General features: G+C 51.0%; 1 protein-coding gene across 1 annotated transcript; it reads left to right on the top strand.

Moving 5' to 3' along the window:
• Positions 1-643: 643 nt before the first annotated feature.
• Positions 644-15,644, top strand: SLC15A3 (solute carrier family 15 member 3). The gene is made up of 8 exons (XM_052662355.1): positions 644-1,201; positions 4,588-4,877; positions 8,554-8,701; positions 10,665-10,775; positions 11,580-11,748; positions 13,851-14,009; positions 14,802-14,957; positions 15,436-15,644. The coding sequence occupies exons 1-8, from the start codon at positions 644-646 to the stop codon at positions 15,588-15,590; spliced, it is 1,746 nt and encodes a 581-aa protein (XP_052518315.1). The 3' UTR covers positions 15,591-15,644.
• The last annotated feature ends 32 nt before the right edge of the window (positions 15,645-15,676 follow it).

The following is a 15,676-nucleotide window of genomic DNA, read 5'->3' as shown; positions in this document are numbered from 1 at the left end:
ACCCAGGCTTTCGCTTCTCCTAAACAGCCCCGAGGCACCATGTGACGCAGCCCGGGCCACAGAAGCAGCGAAAGGGGAAGCTAGGGGCTCCCCGAGTTTCTCAAGAAGCGGAGAGCAGGACCGAGGCTGAGCTCGGAGGGAGAGGGGCCCGGAGGGCCGGGAGTGGGGGACAGGCTTACAGTCTTGGGACGGGAGGCAACGGGCGGTGGAGGCAGAGGCAGGCCCTGTGAGAACCCCTCTCCCCGGAGCGCAGGCCAGGTGTCGCCAGGGAAAGGGACAACGGTTAAGAAAGGCAGCCAACCGGGGAGACCGACAGGAAAGGAGGGGGAGGGGCAGAGCAGAGGCGAGATAAAGGGTCGGCAGGGAGGATGACTGGAGGAAGGAGGAAGAGTTAGGGGCGGCACGAGGGGAGAGGGGAGAGTTAGGGAGCACAGAGGTAGAATCCGGGTAGCCCCCCAGGCCCCGTGGGGGCGAGAAAGACCGGGAGAGGGGACGGGGGAGCAAAGAAGGGGAAAGGGAGAGGAAGGGGGACCCCAAGGGGCTGAGAAAGGAGGGAAGGGAGGAGAGGAGTGAGGCCGCGGGGGAGGGGCGGGGGCTCAGCGGGGGAGGAGGTGGGTCCGAGTCGCGCCGCAGGGGGCTCAGGATGCCCGGGCCGAGCGCCCCCGCGGCGCCCTGGGAGTCGGAGGAACGCCAGCGGCTCCTGGCGCGCAGGCCGCGGGGGCCCCGTCGGTGGTGGCGGGTCGCGGCGGCCGCCGTGCTGGTGGTGGAGATGCTGGAGCGCGCCGCCTTCTTCGGCGTCGCGGGCAACCTCGTGCTTTACCTGAACAGCGCCGAACTCAAATGGGCGGGCGAGCAGGCGTCCCGCGCGGCGCTTGTCTTCCTGGGTGCCTCCTACCTGCTGGCGCCGGTGGGCGGCTGGCTGGCCGACGTGTACTTGGGCCGCTACCGCGCCATCGTGCTCAGCCTGCTGCTCTACCTAGCCGCCTCTGGCCTGCTGGCCTCCACCGCCTTCCCCGACGGCCGCAGCTCCTTCTGCGGAGAGATACCCTCCGCGCGCCTGGAGCCCGCTTGCCCCTCGCCCGGATGCCAGTATACCTCGCGCGCCACCTACTGCGCCCCCACCCTCTACGCGGCGCTGCTGCTGCTCGCCCTGGCCGCCAGCTCCGTCAGGAGCAACCTCACCTCTTTCGGGGCCGACCAGGTGAGTGGCAGAGGGCCGGGGAGTGTGGGGGGAGAGGGAGTGATCTGGGAGTCAGGAGGCTACGACTGCCAGCGTGACCTCGGACAAACCACTTGCCCTTCCCGGGTCCAGTTTCCTTATTTGAAAGAAGCGGGGGTGGGGGGGTGGGGGGGTCGAGGTTTGCTTATTCCAATAACTAAAACGACAATAGTGACAACCCAAGTTGGCCTTCTTTGACGATGTGTCACTTTCCGTGTTTTAATTCATTTCATCCTCTGAACTACTTACAGGGTAGGTATTATGCCCATTTTACAGATGAGGACACTGAATTTTCAGGACATTAATCAACCTTTCCAAGGTCTCATAGAAAGCAGCTCAAAAGGAGGATACGACTACCTGGACTTCAGGCCCCATCAGGAGCCCCAGCTTTGTGTGTTATAGCGATCTGGGGCCTGCAAGAGGAGCAAGCCTTTTCCTGCCAGCTGTGCCAGAGGTGGAGTCAGGCCTGTTGGTCCAGATCTTAGCTCTGCCACTCTCAAACCCTCGGCACTTGGGCCAATATCCTAACTTCTGAGCCTTTTTCCTACGCTTTTGGACAGAAGATGGCACATAGGAGAAATTCAATAGATATTTGCTAACTGAATGAGTAATCACCTGATTTATTGTTGTTTGGTTGCCAAGTCGTGTCTGACTCTTTGCAACCCCATGAACTGCAGCACGCCAGGCTTCCCTGTCTCTCACTATCTTCTGGCGTTTGCCCATATTCACGTCCATTGAGTCAGTGAAGCCATCCAACCATCTCATTCTCTGTTGTCCCCTTCTCTTCCTGACCTCAATCTTTCCCAGCATTAGTGTCTTTTCCAGTGAGTCAGTTCTTTGCATCAAGTGGCCAGAGCTTCAGCTTCATCATCAGTCCTTCCAATGAATATTCAGGATTGATTTCCTTTAGGATTGACTGGTTTGATCTCCTTGCAGTCCAAGGGACTCTCAAGAGTCTTCTCCAGCGCTACAGTTCAAAAGCATGAATTCTTAGGGCCTCTGCCTCCTTTATGGTCCAACTCTCACATCTGTACATGACTGCTAGAAAAATACCTAATAGCACAGCTGTATTTTGATAGCTCTACTCAGTGGGATGTTAGACAGTAATTTTTTAAAATATGTAACATGATTTGAAAAAACTCACTTACAATGTTAATGAGCAAAAGCAATGCAGAACTGCATACAGAATATGATCACAGCCATATGAAAAGACCAGGTGTCCACAAAAGGAAGAAACTGGGGAAAATCATAACAGTAGTGGGAACAGGCCACTGGACCAGTTAGTTGTACTTTTTTTACCTGTCTGTTTTAAAATGCTCTGTAATTACATGTGTTACAATCAGAAAGGGGACATTTTAGGAAGAATCATTGCATCCAGCTGTCATCCACAGTCCAGCATCCAACATAGTCTCCAGTGTCCTTGCCAAAGAGTGACTCACCCAGCCTGTTTGGATTCCTTTGCTGATGGGGGATTCAGTGCCCCCAGGACAGCCCTCTCCATTTCCCAGCCCCCACTGACCTTCCTTCAGACCAGGAGACTCCCACAATCTGCCACTGGGAATCTATCATCTTCCCTTAACTCTCCTCTTCACTGACATCCCACCCCATCCCCAGGTGGCCTTAACGTGTGCCTTGACCTCATTGACCTCCAGAGGCCCTCAGCCATCTACTGCCTCTTGTCTCTCCCACCTCTTGGTGGCAGAATTGACTTTTCAGAAGCTCAGCCACTGGGCAACATGGACTTTGGGTGGGGGCAGGCCAGGCTGGAAGACTGCCTGGGGGTCTGGCCTGACCCCAAGGGCAGTTCAGAAACACTAAAATGATTTGAGGCAGGGATGGACATGATTAGATTTGAGTACTTTAAAACGGCTCTGGCCACACGGTAGACAGTTGATGGGGGTCACAAGAGTGGGCACACCAGAGCAGTGAGGGGGCTGTTGCAGAATTCAGGGGGACAGTCAGATGGGCAGTGAGGGTGGGAAGGGTTGGTATCATCTGTCAGAACAGCCATACACAGGAGCCAAGTGTTTTAACACACTTGCTGGTTTCAGAATGGGCCATCCATCATTTGCAACAAAGTGGCTGTGCATTTTGGGAGAACTCATTTATATCCTGAATGGGCTGTCTGCTCTTCCCCTTAGAGTTGCAATTGTCATATTCATTTACATCCAATTAATAAATGGAGTGACTGCTCGTTATGGGACTTATTCGATTTTCTGCTTGAAAGCAAGGATTTTTAGTGAGTGGACAGGCCTTTCCCTCTTTATTGCCAAGAGGATCCCTCAAAATCGCCAAAGGGATGCAGTTTTAAATGCATCTGTGTGAATGATAATCTTACATTTGGAAAAGGAACAAAATATCTAGTTATCTTTTTCCTAGTGCAATCACAGAAGTTAAAGCTTGACAAAATCTGCTTAGCTAATGGATATATGTATATCTGGGTAGAAGAAGAATGATAGGTTCTGAGATTTGGGGAGTTGTTGAAGGGGTGATGGGGTACAGAACTGCTTATTTAGAGAGGTGACTTCCAGAGCTCACTGCTTTTTCAGGTTTCAGATGTCCGGGCCCTGCCCCAGACCTGCTGAGTCAGAATCTGGACCAGGATCTAGGAGCAGGACAGCTGCCAGTACAGTTGACCCAAGCCAGCAGACCGGAAGTGGGCCTGGGGCTTGGCTGTCGCAGATTGATCCAAATCCTGGGTAAAGATTTTTCAGCCCTTCTGCCCTTGCTGAGGGGCCTGAATTTTTTTTTTTAATCAGGCCAAAGTCTGCTCTTGGGGCTGTGTCTGGGATCACTTCTGCTTTCCCTGATTATGCCAACTTTGTTTGACTGGGAGGCAAGTGGGGGTGGGGGCACAATTGAAAACACTATTTGCATCTCCAAACTGCAGAGGAAATTCTCCATTGGACTTTTGTTCTTCCAGTAATACACATGAATCATATTTAATAATGTGGAGCAGACCTGAGATCTTGACTGGCTTTTTTCTGACTGTGAAGGTTATGCACACTATGGTCTGCTCAAACACAAAGGGATAAATCGGCTAGAAATGAACAAAGTTGCATCTGAGACATCTGTTGTGTGCACCACTTAGTGACAATAAAAAAGCAATGTGTGTCAAGGGCATGAAGAAACAGCTGCGCCAAAATGTCCTTATCATTAACAAGTGACTCCCAAGGGAAGGGTTTATTCATTCATTTGACAAATATTATTGGGCATCTACTTAGTGATCAGGGATTAGGAAAGTGCCAGAATGCCCACCCATTGATGCAAGAAGTGTCTCTGTAGGAGGGTCATGCAGTCACAGAGAGTATGTCATGGCAGGGTGCCACCACACCTCCTTGGCCTTCACTCTTACCCCTGCCTGACAGGTGATGGATCTTGGCCGCCATGCCAGCCGCCGCTTCTTCAACTGGTTTTACTGGAGCTTGAATGTGGGTGCCATGCTGTCGTTGCTGGTGGTGGCCTTTATCCAACAGAACATCAACTTCCTGCTGGGCTACAGCATCGTTGTGGGCTGTGTGGGCCTGGCCTTCTTCATCTTCCTCTTTGCCACCCCCAGCTTCATCATCAAACCGCCCACAGGCAGCCAAGTGTCCTCCATGCTCAAACTTGCTCTCCAAAACTGCTGTCCCCGACTGTGGCACCGACACTCTGCCAGGTGAGGAGGGGGCTCTCGGGGGAGGGGCCAGGTGATCCAGTTTAAAGATACTCTGGATCAGCTCCAGGGGTAGCCCTTCATGATGATGGGCACCTCTATGCCTGAGGATGGTGATGGAGATGAGGGGGGTGGTAATATTGACAGTGGACTAACTGTAGAAAGTATGAGGATGTTAACAGTCTTGACAGTGATGGAAGTGGTGAATATAGGGATGACGGTGTTATAAGTGACAACAACTTCTGGCAATAAATGCTGACCATGGCAGCAGAGCTGGCGGTTGTGGAGATGATAGTACCAGTGAAGGCACCTGGGACAGAATTCTATACCACCTCGATATTAAGTATAAGAAAGACTAAGAAGTCAGCCAAACCAGTTTCTTTTCCCAAGGGAGGAAAACCATCCCCAAGAAAAAGAAATGCAACAAGGCAAAATGGTTATCTGAGGAGGTCTTACAAACAGCTGAGAAAAGAAGAGAAGCAGAAGGCAAAGGAGAAAAGGAAAGATATATCCATCTGAATGCAGAGCTCCAAAGAATAGCAAGGAGAGTTAAGAAAACCTTCCTAAGTGAACAAAGCAAAGAAATAGAGGAAAACAATAGAATGGGAAAAACTAGAGATCTCTTCAAGAAAATTAGAGATACCAAGGGAACATTTCATGCAAAGATGGTCACAATAAAGGGCAGAAATGGTATGGACCTAATAGAAGCAGAAGATATTAAGAAGAAGTAGCAAGAATACACTGAAGAACTGTACAAAAAAGATCTTAATGACTCAGATAACTGTGATGGTGTGATCACTCACCCAAGGCCAGACATCTTGGAGTACGAAGTCAAGTGGGCCTTAGGAAGCATCACTACGGACAAACCTAGTGGAGGTGATGGAATTCCAGTTGAGCTATTTCAAATCCTAAAATATGAAGCAGTTAAAGTGCTGCACTCAATATGCCAGCAAATTTGGAAAACTCAGCAGTGGCCACAGGACTGGAAAAGGTCAGTTTTCATTCCAATCCCAAAGAAGGGCAATGCCAAAGAATGTGCAAACTATTACACAATTGCATTCATTTCACATGCTAGCAAAGTAATGTTCAAAATTCTCCCAGCCAAGGCTTCAACAGTACATGAACTGTGAACTTTCAGATGTTCAAGCTGGATTTAGAAGAGGCAGAAGAACCAGAGATCAAATTGCCAATATCTGTTGAATCATAGAAAAAGCAAGAGAATTCCAGAAAAACATATACTTCTGCTTCATTGACTACACTAAAGCCTTTGACTGTGTGGATCACAACAAACTGGAAAATTCTTAGAGATGGGAATACCAGACCACCCTACCTGCCTTCTGTGAAACCTGTATGCAGGCCAAGAAGCAACAGTTACAACCAGACATGGAACAACAGACTGGTTCAAAATTGGGAAAGGAGTACATCGAGGCTGTATATTGTCACCCTCCTTATTTAACTTATATGTAGAGTACATCATGAGAAATACCAGACTGGATGAAGCACAAGCTGGAATCGAGACTGCTGGGAGAAATATCAATAGCTTCAGATATGCAGATGACACCACCCTTATGGCAGAAAGCAAAGAGGAACTAAAGAACCTCTTGATGATGGTGAAAGAGGAGAGTGAAAAAGCTGGCTTAAAATTCAACATTCAAAAAACTAAGATCATGGCATCCAGTCCCATCACTTCATATCAAATAGATGGGGAAATAGTGGAAACAGTAACAGACTTTATTTTCTTGGGCTCCAAAATCACTACAGACGGTGACTGCAGTCATGAAATTAAAAGATGCTTGCTCCTTGGAAGAAAAGCTATGAAAACCCAGACAGCATATTAAAAAGCAGAGACATTACTTTGCCAACAAAAATCCATATAGTGGTTGTGAGATGTTGGACCATAAAGAAGGATGAGCACTGAAGAATTGATGCTTTTGAACTGTGGTGTTGGAGAAGACTCTCGAGAGTCCCTTGGACTGCAAGAAGATCAAACCAGTCAATCCTAAAGGAAATCAACCCTGAACATTCATTGGAAGGACTGATGCTGAAGGCAGGAGGAGAAGGGGATGACAGAGGACAAAATGGTTGGATGGCATCACCAACTACACAATGGGCATGAGTCTGAGCAAACTCTGGGAGATGGTGAAGGACAGGGAAACCTGGGATGCTGCCGTCCATGGGGTCGCAAAGAGTCATACATGACTGAGTAACTAAACAAGAAGGGAGGAAAGTTCTGAATAACCTTGCATCTGCACCACGGCTGCCTTTTGCCCCTCTCTTCCCTGAGTTTATTGACTACTTATGCTAAGCAAACCTGTCTCTAGACTGTGGACCCAGTTACAGCTCCTATCTAGAGTGGAATCTAGACAGAAAAGGTATACAGCATGCTTTCTCCCAACCTGGTACATTGCTGTAAGGTTTTGTTTGAATGATCCATTGATGCCTAATGAACCACCCCAGAACTTAATGTCTTAAGCAACCACCTTTTTTGCCTCTCAAAATCCTGTGGTTCACTGAACTCACCTGGGTAGTTCTGCTTCTTGTGATGCCATGGGGGCTGCAGTCACTTGGGGGCTTGTAAGGGTTAGAACAGTCAAGACAGCTCACATTCCTGGTTGGCAGTTTATGTTGACTGTCAGCAAGCGCACCTTGGTTCCCCTTTGTGTGGCCTTGTCCCCGGGTGGTAAGGTGTTTGGGCTAGGAAAGAAAGGAAGCATTCCAAGAGAAAATGTCCCAAAGGGCAGGAAGTGAAGCTTCGTGTCCCTTGAAGGCCTTTTGGAGTTTCAGAGCATCACTTCTTCCTCACTCTGTTGGTTAGCACAGTCACAGGCTTGCTCAGATTCAAGGGCAGGGCAGATAAACTCCATCTCTCAGCCAAGAAACGGCATCACAAACTGGGAGGGGAGAAGCTCATGATGACCATCACACTGCACTGGTATGGTCCCTTTGGGCATCTCAAAGGATGAGCCAAGGCTCTTGGGTGAAAAGGATTAGAAACTTCTCAAGACAAAGGGCAAAGGGTAAAAGTTGATTCTTCCTGCCTCCTAATAATGTCCCCTCCACCCCTACCTCTCCATTCCTTGGTCTGTAGGGAGAGGGCTTTCACGTTGCCTGTTAAGGAGGATGGGCTTGGAGACCACACCTGGGGAACTGGAGTGTCTCAAATTGTAATGCCTCTTTCCCTGAGTCAGGAATGAATGGGGGCTTCCCTGATTCCCGAGCAAATCAACACTATGAGCCAAAAAATCTCCCAAGACTCTGCTCGCCACAGCCTCTGGTCTTACTTCCCCTAGGACCCAAGAGGCTGAAGCTCTAGGATGGAATGAGTCTTGATCACCACCTCTGCTTCAGGGATGATAGTGATCGTATTGACAGTGGCAGTGCCAACACCAAAAAAAAATTAATGGCGATAGCAATGAGAACTCCGTGGAGAGGATGGCTTCGGTGACTGTGGTCACCGTACTAATGATGCTGGTAGGGGTGCAAATGTTGATAATGTCGGTGAAAGTGACGCTGATGGTGGAGTGGAGGAGAGGAGGGCAGTGATTTCTGAGATGGTGGCTGTGATAACTGGTGAAAGGGGAAGGGGATTAAAGTAGGGGATGATGGTGGAGGTGGGAAGGTAGCCATGGTGGTGGTGACGGTAGCTGCCATTTAATCTGCTGCCTCTTTGGCCCCTTAGAGACCCTCCCAGTGCCCAGCTGCTGCCTGACCAGAGGTTGCCCCAGCCTGGCCCTTCCCCCAAAGAGGACATCGCCAACTTCCAGGTGCTGGTGAAGATCTTGCCCGTCATGGTGACTTTGGTGCCCTATTGGATGGTATACTTCCAGGTCAGCACCCCTGCCCTTTCACTCGGGAAGAAATGGCTCCCTAGGCCCCTTAGTAGTCTCATCTCTCACCATAGATGCTCTGGGCACATGGAATGAGTGTGGTGTGGTTCAGTCGCTAGGTCATGTCCAACTCTCACGACTCTATGGGCTGTGTAACCTACCAGGCCTCTCTGTCTCTGGAATTTTCCAGACAAGAATACTGGAGTGGGTTGCCATTTCCTTCTTCAGGGGATCTTCCCGACCCAGGGATCGAACCCCTGTCTCCTGCTTTGTGGGTGGATTCTTTACCATCTGAACTACCAGCCCCTCCCCCCATCTCCCCTGTGGAATCGGGAAAGGGCTTACAAAGTGAACTGCTGCTGCTGCTGCTAAGTCGCTTCAGTCGTGTCCGACTCTGTGCAGCCCCATAGAGAGCAGCCCACCAGGCTCCCCTGTCCCTGGGATTCTCCAGGCAAGAACACTGGAGTGGGTCACCATTTCCTTCTCCAATGCATGAAAGTGAAAAGGGAAAGTGAAGTTGCTCAGTCGTGTCCGACTCTTAGCGACCCCATGGTCTGCAGCCTACCAGGCTCCTCTGTCCATGGGATTTTCCAGGCAAGAGTACTGGAATGGCGTGCCATCGCCTACTTCGAACTGCAGGGAGAGAGCCTCACAAAGTGAACTGCTGGCTTGTAGCAGCCAGGTGGGCCCTGATGCAAAGCTGTCCCAATAATTAAATTCACTGAGTGTACAAGGAGCTCTGGAGACAGGTCTGAGGCCCAGTGACTGAATAAATCACCCCATCCCTCCCAGCCTCAGTTTCTCATGTTAGACTAAAGGCGCAGACAGCTCTGAAGCATTCTGATTCTCCGACTTGGCAATGAAGGCCCAGAGAAGGTGGGTCAGTTACCTGAGACCCTACAGCAAGTCTGAGCCAAGCTCAGCACCTCGAGTGCTTTGCAACAGAAGTTCCCAGCCCTGGCTCTGCCTCAGAATCCCCTGCAGAGTTTTTAAAAAATATATAGATTCCTAGGTCTCACCCCCAGATTTGTGAAAGAGAATTGCCAGGGGAGTCTCTAGTGTAATAAACTTCTCAGATGATGCTAACTCTCAGCGAGGTTTGAGAACCACTGCTTCCTCCTGCCCCGAAAAGTGTGTGAGTATGTGGAGGGTGGGCAACTAACTCCAATCTCTAAGCCCCAGGCCCCAAAGTCATTGCCTCCCACATCTGCTCTCTAGGAATCTTGTTTCTAGATGCAGAAGATGGGGGTCATTCAGGGTCCGCCTGCTACTTGGGGACAGCACAGAGGCAGAAACTGTCTGTGATGGGACATGTGTGTCCACGGTGAGCCCCAGTCACACCAGTTGTTAGAACACTGACATCCTTCCATACCAGTCAGCAAACAGCTGCTGCCTTGGTCAACACAAGGGCCCTCCGCTGCCTCCTGGCCCTTCTGTGGGATTCTCTCAGATCCCCCTCCCTCACAGAGCAACTAACAGGGTAACACCTGGGATGGCAGAGCCCCCTGGAGTTTGCTTCTGCCACTGTGTCCAAGGACACTCTGGTGGATCAGTGGCTACGCATCCCCAGTTGTGTCAACCTGTGTGACTCAGCTTGGCTTCAGTGTCAGATAAGAGCTCCCCATGGGGCCAGCCATGTCATTATCTTCCCCATGTCAACAAACATTTATCCACGAGTACTCTATGCTGGCCCTGGAGACATGAACATGAGCCAGACCAGCTGGGACCCCAGCTCTGGAGCAAAGCTGGGCACGTAGCCCTCAGGCCTGGGAGCAGAGTGACGGAAGCTCCCCAGGAGCGAGGAGGGTGGTGTGGTCTCTTCTCCCTGAGACTAGGAAAGGGGACAGCTCCCTGGCTGCCCTGTGCTACTGCAGAGGAGTGCCTGACTTGGAGCTGGGAGTGTCCTGGGGTGGAGGTGAGGAGGCCAGCTCTGTTCCAGCCTCACTTCTAGCTCTCTCGGCAGATGCAGTCCACGTACGTCCTGCAAGGTCTTCACCTCCAAATCCCGAACATCTTCCCAAACTGCCCTACCAACAGATCCGAGACTCTGAGAGCCCAGGGTAGTATCTACAAGGTGAGAGACACATGTGCGTTCAGCCCCAATCTCGGGCCGGGCTGGGGGATTCCTCTGAGACAAGGAAGACTGAAGCGGCCTCCACACTCCCGTCCCCCAGTGACAGAGCATCCTTGGAATATAGGAAATGCACCTGGAGGTCCAGGCATCCTGCCCCAAAGCTCAGCTGTAGCTTGTATAAGACTTCAGGCCAGCTTCACTCCACTGCTGCTCTGAAGTGGGCCTCACTGCCCAGTTTGCATCAGACCCTCAGATCAGACACACTCGGGGCATCCTCATCTCTTCCTCCCTTGCTCCCTCTCTGGATCCTCCAGATACTCAGATCTCTGCCTTGCACCAGGACTTTCCAAATGAGTTCCTTGCCATCTCAGAGACTCTTAAAATCAAAGACTCTTCAGAACTGGCAGATAAATGACATATTACGTGGGCAAAAAGTTCATTCAAGTTTTTCTGTAACACCTTATAGAATAACTCCGATGAACTTTTTGGCTAACTGAATATTTGCTACTAAACCTCACTCCTTGCCCATGGCAGACATCACTAATCAATCTCGACATTCTTTCATGCTGAGCCCATGAATGTTCCAGGCAGCCACAGCTAACTGATAGAAGTTAAAGGAAGCTGTTTGCCATCCCTGATCTAATCCGTCCTCTAATTGCAAAGCCGAGGAGTGTACATTCAGGGGAGGGGAACAGACTGACTCCGGGTCACGCAGGGACAGTCTGGATGGAGTCCAGGTCTGCCGACTCCAGTCCAGAGCTCCTTCTGCTCTGCTCACCTGCCCCTCTTGGTTTCTTCTTGCAGATTCCAGAAGCCTGGCTGCTCCTGGCCAATGTCATAGTGTTGCTGATCCTGGTGCCTGTAAAGGACCACCTGCTTGACCCTTTACTGCTGCGCTGCAAGCTGCTTCCCTCAGCTCTGCAGAAGATGGCGCTGGGGATGTTCTTTGGTTTCACCTCAGTCATTGTGGCAGGTGCACTGTAGGGCCTGGGGGAGTGGGATGGCCTTTGTCTGGGGCTGGAGGGAGGCTGGTTCCCCCAGGGGCTGATGCTCTAGCTGTGGGTCTGGGCCAAGTACACCCTCCACCTGTGGGTGCCAGTCTTGGTTTCTGGAAGATGTGAGCTGAAAGAGACCCTCCTCCTTGAGTCCAGCCTCCTCTCATTTTTGACAGATGAGGAAGCTCAGGTCAAGAGAGGAAAAAAGATTCTCCCCAGTGGTATGTAAGCCCCCTAAAGGCAGGGAAATTTTTTTTCTTTTTTATTCACTGCTATGAATAATGAGGGCTTCTCTGATGGCTCAGATGGCAAAGAATCTGCCTGCAATGTGGGAGACCCAGGTTTGATCCCTGGGTCAGGAAGATCCCCTGGAGAAGGGCATGGCAACCCACTCCAGTATTCTTGCCCAGAGAATCCCATGGACAGAGGAGCCTGGCAGGTTACAGTCCATGGGGTCGCAAAGACCCCATACTTTGTTGAGCGACTGAACAACAACATGTATAATGAACATAGGTACTCAGTAAGTGTGTAGAACGTGTTTTCCAAAGACATACAGCTGTTCAGTGGTTGGGGGACTTTTTTCAAAAAGTATTTACTATTTATTCTCTTCCTTCTTCCATTTCAAAAGGATTTGAAGCTGCGAAGTTGCTTACAAGAAAGGGCTCTGATAAAAGAAGCTTTGCATGCTACCGTACTGACTTCAGCCCTTTCACTTTGTGACATAATGATCCTGAAGTTTCTTAGTGTCTCTGAACTTCATCTTTAAAAAGGAGAGAGTAATTCATTCAGACACTATGCAGGGCCTGGACTCTGCCCTCATGGAATGTGGTCCAACAGGAGTGTTGTGAGGATTAAACAAGATGAAGTCAATAAATCACTTAGCACCATGCCTGGATCATAAGTAGGAGCCAGAGGAATGAAAGCTCAGTAAACAGAATTGTGTTTGTTTACTGAGGATGAAAGGATGAAAACCAAACTAGGTTGTTTTTCAACTAGGTACTTTGGTCAATTTTGTCCTGTATCACCCTCACAAGAATCCTGGGATTTTTTATTCCTGTGTGCGTGCTCAGTCGCTCAGTCATATCCGACTCTGTGACCCCATGGACTGTAGCCTGCCAGGCTCCTCTGTCTGTGGTATTCTCTAGACAAGAATACTGGAGTGGGTAGCCAATACCTTCTCCAGGGGATCTTCCCAACCCAGGGATCGAACCAGTTTCCTGCATTGCAGGTGGATTTATTGCCACTGAGCTTCTTGCATAAAAGTACTGGGTCTCAGAGAGGTTAAGTGATTGGCCCAAGGTCACACAGCTAACCAGTGGCAGGGCCTTGACTGGAACCCAAGTCACTTAATTACATAAATGGTTTTCATTCCATCAGAGCACAGCTGTCTCCTAAGCAATGAAGGGAGAGAAAATAAACTTGAAAGCCAGGTTAGAAATGCTACTGTAATACTTGATGCTGCCGCAGAGGAGTCATGTGATGTCATGGCAACGGGCCAGCTTTGAAACCAGACACAATGAGGCACAGGTGCAGCCCCAGTTACTTATCAGCTTTGTGACTTGGGTCTGATTGCTTGAAGTTCTTTCTCATTTACAAGAATGCACACTAGCTGTCTCACCCATAACAGGCTCTCAATTAATAAGAGCTGTTACTGTTATTGAGTGCAAAATCTAGTTCTGAGCTTTCTAGCAGCCAGGGCAAAAAGGGAATAGCGGGAGGGCCAGTATTCATTTCCTTTCCTGATGCCTGGTCAATCACTAGCTACTTAGTGAATACCCACTACCTGCCAAGCTCTGTCATGGACAAAGCTGCCTAAAGGCTTCCCAGGTGGTGCTAATGGTGAAGAACCTGCCTGCCAGTGCAGAAGACATAAGAGACATGGGTTCGATCCCTGGGTTGGGAAGATTCCCTGAGGAAGGGCATGGCAACCCACTCCAGTATTCTTGCCTGGAGAATCCCATGGACAGAGGAACCTGGTGGGCTGCAGTCCAGGGGGTCGCAAAGAGTTGGACGTGACTGAAGAGACTAAGCACAAGCTGCCTACAGTGGATCTGACTGTATTCCTTCTCTCTGCCACCAGGAATCCTGGAGATGAAGCGTTTAGAATACATCAGTCACAACCAGACAGTGTCCCAGCAGATTGGGCAGGACACGTACTACGCAGCACCACTGTCCATCTGGTGGCAGACCCCTCAGTACCTGCTCATTGGGATCAGTGAGATTTTTGCCAGCATCGCAGGTACCCTGGACCCCTCCCCCGCTCTTGCACAGGTGATGGGCTCTGCCTGGTGGTGCCTTGAAGTAAGAGGTTTCACGGGCTCAGCCTCTAGTTTGTCTTCATGGAGGCAGGCAGGATCTTCTGAGCAGGGCTGCAGTCACCCAGTGGGGACTTGCCAGCACTAATTCCAGTGGGGATTAGAGGTGAATAAGGCACTTCCCATGGCAACTTCCCCCAGGCCCCCTGGTGCCATGTTCCCCACCCTGTGCCTTTGCACCTGCTGTCCTCTCTACCTCCCTATTTCCCAGACTGGATGTGAACTCCCACTTCCCCTTCAGTCTAAGGGGACTTAGACTTCCCCTCCCAGTCTAACTGCCATCTCCTCCGAGTCCCTCTCCAAGGCTCCTGGGCACACGGGGGTCCTCTCTGCCGTCCCTTTGTTCACGTGGCCCAGGGCAGAGGGAACAGGGGCGGGGACAGACTTCGGGAAGACTTCTGAGGTTGCATCAAAATGATGTGTTGATGATGTGAAAGCTGGGCAGAGAGGGTGGAGGAGAGAGAGGGTGAAGACCGGGCTGGCTCAGCGGTGCCATCACTTGAGGTGGGCGACCCAGGAGGAAGGGGCAGAGGGGAGACAGCAGTGTGGGAGCAACCAGGAGGACAGGTCCAGACAGGGAAGATGAGCCAGGCAGAGTCAAGGGGCCATCTGGGGGAGGCCAGGAGTGGGGTTTGGTGGGGGGTGGGTTGGGAGCTGTGGCCCAGTTCTCTGCTCCTTCCCCAGCCCCTTGGGTAATCCTTCCTCCCTCTCTGCAGGCCTGGAGTTTGCATACTCAGAAGCCCCACGCTCTATGCAGGGCGCCCTGATGGGCATCTTCTTCTGCCTTTCCGGGGTGGGCTCGCTACTGGGCTCCAGCCTGGTGGCACTACTGTCACTGCCAAGGGGCTGGCTGTACTGCCCGGAGGATACTGGTGAGTCTGGGGGGCTCCCTGGGAATGGGACACTGTTGGAAGGAGGCTTAGAAAGGGGGTGTCAACTGCTAAGTGCTTTGACCCCAGGCAGAAGGAAATGGCACATTAGACTCAGGAAAACGGGGTTGGAGCCCAAACCTAGCCCATTGCCCACAGTGTGGCCTCCCCTCCATGGGCCTCCATGACCTTAACTATCCAAAAGTAGTCTATGAACTCAGCAGATCTCCAAGGCACCTTCCTGCTTCTGGAACCCTGCCAGTCTAGTTCAGGGTCACCTTTCTTGGTCTGTTTTAAGCCCCTAAAAGAACAGCCAGCTAACAGGACATTGTAGACACCACAGGAAACACCCAGGGCAGCCCAGTGCTAGAGGACCATCTGCCCAGTGTGTTCAGATCCCACCCATTGCCCACTGTGACTTCAGCTGCCAGCCCCTTGAAAACCCCACCTTGACCCAAATGCCAACCCCTCCTTTCTCCAGGGAACATCAACAAATGCCGAATGGATCTCTACTTCTTCCTGCTGGCTGGCATTCAGGCTGCCGCAGCCCTGCTGTTCATCATAATCGCTGATCGCTATGAGAGGGCAGCCAAGGGCCCAGCCCCACAAAGCTGTCCCAGGAGGGACAGTGGCTGAACAGGGCCCCCATCCCCCACCCTCGCCTCTCTTCCCCCAACACAGACAGTGGCAGTCCCCAGCTGGAGTTTCCTTCTCAGTTTATT

This window comes from Budorcas taxicolor, chromosome 25 (genome assembly GCF_023091745.1).
Source record: "Budorcas taxicolor isolate Tak-1 chromosome 25, Takin1.1, whole genome shotgun sequence".
Taxonomy (NCBI): Eukaryota; Metazoa; Chordata; class Mammalia; order Artiodactyla; family Bovidae; genus Budorcas; species Budorcas taxicolor.
The sequence above is the reverse complement of the archived record's forward strand: the minus strand, read 5'-3'. Positions and strand labels throughout refer to the sequence as shown.

Bases quoted from the DNA above. Each gene is read 5' to 3' on its own strand.
- SLC15A3 (XM_052662355.1), top strand. From the start codon at position 644: ATGCCCGGGCCGAGCGCCCCCGCGGCGCCCTGGGAGTCGGAGGAACGC. The intron at 8,702-10,664 runs GTCAGCACCCCT...CTCTCTCGGCAG, and splicing joins ATTGGATGGTATACTTCCAG to ATGCAGTCCACGTACGTCCT. The intron at 14,958-15,435 runs GTGAGTCTGGGG...TCCTTTCTCCAG, and splicing joins GTACTGCCCGGAGGATACTG to GGAACATCAACAAATGCCGA.